This window comes from Terrapene carolina, unplaced genomic scaffold, assembly GCF_002925995.2.
Source record: "Terrapene carolina triunguis isolate 2854851 unplaced genomic scaffold, T_m_triunguis-2.0 Scaffold23, whole genome shotgun sequence".
In the NCBI taxonomy this organism is placed as follows: domain Eukaryota; kingdom Metazoa; phylum Chordata; order Testudines; family Emydidae; genus Terrapene; species Terrapene triunguis.
The window spans coordinates 2,409,673-2,415,410 of record NW_020664374.1 but is presented as its reverse complement, the minus strand read 5'-3'; the positions used below and the strand labels follow the sequence as shown (position 1 = coordinate 2,415,410).

The window sequence follows — 5,738 nt, the reverse complement described above, 5'->3', positions numbered from 1 at the left end:
CGGGGGTGGGAAAGGGGCGGGGCCAGGGCCCGTGGAGTGTCCTTTTTTTTTTTATTTTTTAAATATGGTAACCCTAGTCAAGCAGGACTCCTGTGAGATGTTGCAATGTTCTTTTGAGAACAAGGGAATAGTTCATGTGAGGCACCCGTAAATCCAGTCTCAGTGGTGTGATCTGGTTTCTTGGCAGATACTTTTTCCTTTCTCTTTCTCTTTGGGGGGAGGGGGCAGCTGGACCACAGAAACTAATGAGGTTTTGTGCAAAATACCATGCTACTTTGTTACTTAAAAAGCCAGTTGGATGACTGCTTTCATGTCAATTATTAATTCTGGGTAGCTGGTGTGACTAGTCTCCCCTTGTCCTATCGTGAAAAACATTCCTGTGCCATATGAAAAGTACACAGAGGTGAAGAATGAATAACTTCAGTTTTAGCTCATAGATTTGTTTTTCTTTGAAAGGTTGATAAAGATTTTATTCCTGGGCTTATGTACATTCGAGACAACGAAGCTACTTCTGAAGAGTTCGAAGCCATGAGCCTTCCCTTCACAGTGCCAAACGCAAGTGGTCAAGACATTCAATTGAGTTCCAAATATACCCATATTACACTGGATAATAGAGCTGAATATGTGAGACTGGCAATAAACTACAGGTTTGTTGAATAACTTCACTAGTTAGATTTAAAGAAATTGTGAGAATTAGAGAAGTGTTGCTTTTACGCAATGTTATGCAATGCAGTGCTCTGGCTTCATGTACAGTATTAGCCAATTTTTTCCCTGTCATTATAGTGTAAATCAATATCCTTTCAGAAGGAAAAAATGGAATCATTAGGTCAGGCATATTCTTGAGAAAATAAGAGGATTGTTTCAAGCTGACAGTGGTGGCCAAAACTGTCTTGTCATCTTGGCTTGCCCAGAGGTTGATCCAGCCTCCTCTGGCGTGGGCTTCACAATAGTTGTACATGTCTGTCATCTCCAGCCTGGCTTGCTGTAATGCAGGGGTCGGCAACCTTTCAGAAGTGGTGTGCCGAGTCTTCATTTATTCACTCTAATTTAAGGTTTTGCATGCCAGTAATACATTTTAACCTTTTTAGAAGATGTCTTTCTATAAGTCTATAATATATAACTAAACTATTGTTGTATGTAAAGAAAATAAGGTTTTTGAAATGTTTAAGAAGTTTCATTTAAAATTAAATTAAAATACAGAGCCCCCTGGACTGGTGGCCAGGACCGGACAGTGTGAGTGCCACTGAAAATCAGCTCCATAGGTTGCCTACCCCTGCTGTAATGTGTTCTACTTGGGCTTATCCTTAAAGTCCTCTCAGAAGTTCCAGTTAATGCAGACTGTCATTAGTCTCCTTTTAGTGTGGGGCAGGACCACAAGAGCCTGCTACATCTGGACTCCAATCTTTCCCTTGGCTTTCTATTCAGTTTTAGATGCAAAATTGAAACAGCAAGTTTTTGCCTCTGGCAATTGACTTGAGACTTGAATTGTTTTAAAATGTAATTTTAAAATGTATCGTCTAAGGGACAACCTATCTAAATTCTCAAGCACTGAGGGACAATTTACACTCATTCCTATATTTGCTTTCTACAACCAACTCTCTGTATAATTTTTCATGAGTGATGTACCTGAATATTTGGATGCTAATATCTAAACAATATCGTTAAATATATTAATCTTATTTGGGTTATTGCTGATTATGTACTATATGTATTGTATTATTTTTAAACCACCTTTGTACTTTTGGATAATTTAAGCACTATACCCAGATTTACAGACACTCTTTTCTTAACCTATGTATTAGATCATTTTAACATTAGCTTTAATAAAATTTTTATCCTCACTTTTCAATTCTTGCCTAATGCCATCTAACCTTTACATGTGAGGCAGATACACTCCAATTTGACTGAGATGTGCTTAGGTCAAGATAAGAGTGTGGGTAGGAAAGGTGGCTTTGTGGCCCTGGATTTTGGGGATGGTCTAATTTACTTGCTTACCCATGTCTCACAAAGGGCTTTTCTGACAGCCAGAGTTTGCCAGGAATAGGAATACCACATCCCTCTATGATTCCCCAGTTTAATTGAGTAAAATCAGCCTGGACTGTTATCTTCTGCTCCACCCTCATCTTTGTGCTGGTCTTTTTCTCCATATAATTAGATTGTCAACGCTTTGGGGCAGAAATGGTCGTTTCATTATATACGTACATGGGGCTTTTAGCCAGAGTTTTGCAAAAGTTAGGTCTATCTTGCTGGAGATTGCATGGGATCTTACACATAAAATAATCATAATTAAAGATGGAGCATTAGTTTTTAATAGAGTGTAATCCTTTAATATAGGATAACTTGCGCAGCTTCCATTTTAGTTGATAATCTGACAGTAATTACATTCAAGTTCACCAAATTGTGAACCTCCTAAATTGGACAAGAGCATAGAAGAAAAATCTTTAACAAGAACGGAGAAAGTTTAACTAAGCTTTTTTAATGTGAAGACAGTTTAGTCATTTTACAACTGGCATTCCCACATACTTCATGTGCAGCTAAAAGGGATTAAAAAAACGGTGAAATTCTTTCCTGCCTAGAAAATATTAAGCAAATTCCAATCTTGTTTTAAAAACTAAGGCCAAAATTTCTACCCCCGAGTGCCTACTTAGGCTCCTGAATCCATATGTAGACCCATAATAAGTGCTCTAATCTTCAGCAGCACTGAGCAGCCAGAATTCTGAAGTCAATGGAGCTGGAGGTGCTCTGCACTTCTTAAAATGAGGCCACTTTTAATTAAATAGCTATATTTGCATTTAGGAGCCTAACTGGGCATCCCAGGATGTGAAAATGTTGTTGTCCCAAATGCTTATTGATTAGTATAAATGAGGCAACAAATTGGCATAATTAAGAAATGATTTTTGGATAGTAATTTTAATTCACAATGCAAGCTGCTCAAATGATCACGATAAGTGTTCACTGAAACTTATTTCCGCTGAAATGTCTTTCTGCAGGCTTCATGAATTTGATGAACAAGTTGCAGCAGTTCGGGAAGGGATGGCCCGGGTTGTTCCTGTTCCTCTTCTTTCACTCTTTACGGGATATGAACTGGAAACAATGGTATAGGTTTTCTCAGCTACTTCTGCTGGATTGATGTAAAATTAGGCCATTTACTTGAGTCTTATTGATCCAACTGTCATGTTTTAGCTCTAGTAAAAACATGCAGTCTAATTATAGTAGATTGCATGTAATTTGTAGGTGAAGGAGAGGAGTAGAAAATATTTATATAGTTGTCCTATCATACTTTCACAAGGATTACTTTTTATGCAGTTGGGCAGTGTGATGTAATAGATTAAGCGTGGAGCTAAGAACCAGGACCTGCTGAGATCTGACATTTGACTTGGAAAGAGATCATTGAAAGAGCTGTTGAGGACTAATTCAATTTTGTATAGCACTTCAAAGTTGTAAAGTGTTAAGTTTAGTGCTGCAGTAGCATAAAAGGAGGCTAGTCATTGTCCCTGATGCTAAGCCTCCCTGTTTGAAGGAGTTAATGGACCATAACTAGTAGATGTTTGGAATGTTCATTTTGTCATTGAAAAAGCTGATTAAACATTTTGATGGAAAGAAGGGAACAAATTGCTTTTAACTGGTTTCTGATCAGTTCTTTTTCTTGTTTTCATGTTTTATTTTCAGGTATGTGGAAGCCCAGATATCCCACTTCACCTTTTGAAGTCTGTAGCAACATATAAGGGAATTGAACCTACCGCCTCCTTGATACAGTGGTTCTGGGAGGTGATGGAATCCTTCTCCAATACAGAACGATCTCTCTTCTTACGTTTTGTATGGGGCAGGACAAGGCTACCTAGAACTATTGCAGACTTCAGAGGCAGGGACTTTGTTATTCAGGTAAGGTCAAGAGACCTGCAGGTTGGTAATGAAGGAGTGGTGGCAGACAGGAGAATGTGCTAACTTCACTAAGCTAGTTTAATATCAAGTTCACTTTAGACTTTATAGAGCAGTAGAGGATGCAAAATGCATAACTAAGCAACACACTTTCATTTAAATATTGTCCTTGGTCCAACTCTGGCTATTTCCTGTGCTGGGCTCCCTGCCTATTTTGCTTCTTTTGGTGAGTTTCCCTCAGTAGTAGTCACCCCTGATGTTGCTAGTATTCACGTAAGAGACCCGTTATCTTATTAGATGTTTCAACTTAATACACTGAAGCTATGTTTTTAGCACTAGAGCATTTTTTATATTTTACCAGTTACATAGCGAATAGTTGGATTTTATCTAGCTTGTTCCTTTAGCATTTCTAAGAGCCTCATACTATATAGAACGTTTTTGATTTAGTATGAAGAAGATGTACTTGACTTAGCAGCTATTATTTTTAAGTGTCTTCTTAACATCAGGGTAAATATGTGATTGATTGATTTTTAATCCTAGTCTTATTTTAGCGTGTAATCTCTGTGTTGTTGAACAGTAAAACTAATGGCTTGTGCCTGTTGTCTGACAGGTTTTGGATAAATACAGTCCTCCAGACCACTTCCTTCCTGAGTCCTATACATGCTTCTTTCTGCTGAAACTGCCCAGGTATTCATGTAAGCAGGTACTGGAGGAAAAACTGAAATATGCCATTCATTTCTGCAAGTCCATAGACACTGATGATTATGCCCGGATAGCACTGACAGGAGAGCCAGCTGCTGATGACAGTAGCGATGATTCTGACAATGAAGATGCAGATTCTTTTGCTTCAGACTCTACACAGGATTATTTAACAGGACATTGAAGCAAATAACATAAGAGACACATATGTCACAAGCACTGAGGCATGAAACGCCGCTAGTGGCATTTGAGCAAAGGAGTACAGAATATGTATAACCAGAGGAATACTAATCTTCTGAACGTGGGGAAAGCTTGTTTGTTACTCACAGTAGGAATAATGGAGTATAACTTAAGACATCTGCTTAGAATAAATGGCACGGTATATGGGCATTTAACATTTATTTTAAGAGTTGAGAGTGTCCCCCATAAGACTGCACTACATTTAGAAGCTTTGTGTTTACTAAAGTGTTGTAAATGTTTATATACATATGGTAGTGCAGCATCCAGAAAAAGCAGTGAAACCTTTAAATTGTGGGTGCAATAGATTTTTTTCATAATAAGTGTTGTGTTCTGTGTAACTTCTTGATTGTATATTGGAAATACTGTGCAGCAGCTGAATAGTATTATAAATATTTCAATTAACTTTACTAGAAGTTTGTTTATTAAAAAACTTTTTGAACATTAAATTATCAGTATTCCTTGAAATACATCTCTAGGTAATTAAACGAAAAAGGCCATTAGGTTCACCTCCTCTCCCTGTTTGTATATTTTAGCTTATGCATTATGTATCTCAAATCGATACCTTTCTGTGAACAGCATCATATTTCTTATCATGGGAAGTGTATTGTATATAATTAATTTGTGCCATGTATATGCAAAAATTATAATTTCCCTCCAAATAAAACTTCTGTCACAAAGACGTTAGTATGACTTTTTATGGTAATATGTAGCGGGTACATAGAAGAGAACTGTAAAATGGTTCAAATCTTTAAGGCTGTATCTCTACCAAGTTCTTTTTCTGCAGCCCAGTATCTCCTACAGTTCTGCTCCACATGGGCTCCTCTCCTCCTCTATGCAGCTTCCAGAGATGAGCCAAAGCTGCATTGCCTTGGCTACGCCCTGTTCTCCCACTTGTTGACAGATCTTCTGTCTCTGCAGCA

At 37.8% G+C, this 5,738-nt stretch overlaps 1 protein-coding gene across 1 annotated transcript in view; it reads left to right on the top strand.

The window, feature by feature from the left end:
- The window catches only part of LOC112110521 (E3 ubiquitin-protein ligase HERC2), a 214,573-nt gene extending 209,086 nt beyond the window's left edge, over positions 1 to 5,487 (top strand). Inside the window, exons 90-93 of the mRNA XM_024205561.2 lie at positions 457 to 647; positions 2,991 to 3,096; positions 3,670 to 3,882; positions 4,490 to 5,487. Of these exons, the coding sequence (XP_024061329.1) occupies positions 457 to 647; positions 2,991 to 3,096; positions 3,670 to 3,882; positions 4,490 to 4,762 (783 nt within the window). The 3' untranslated portion in view covers positions 4,763 to 5,487. The remainder of the gene's footprint in view (positions 1 to 456; positions 648 to 2,990; positions 3,097 to 3,669; positions 3,883 to 4,489) is intronic.
- Positions 5,488 to 5,738: the final 251 nt, after the last annotated feature.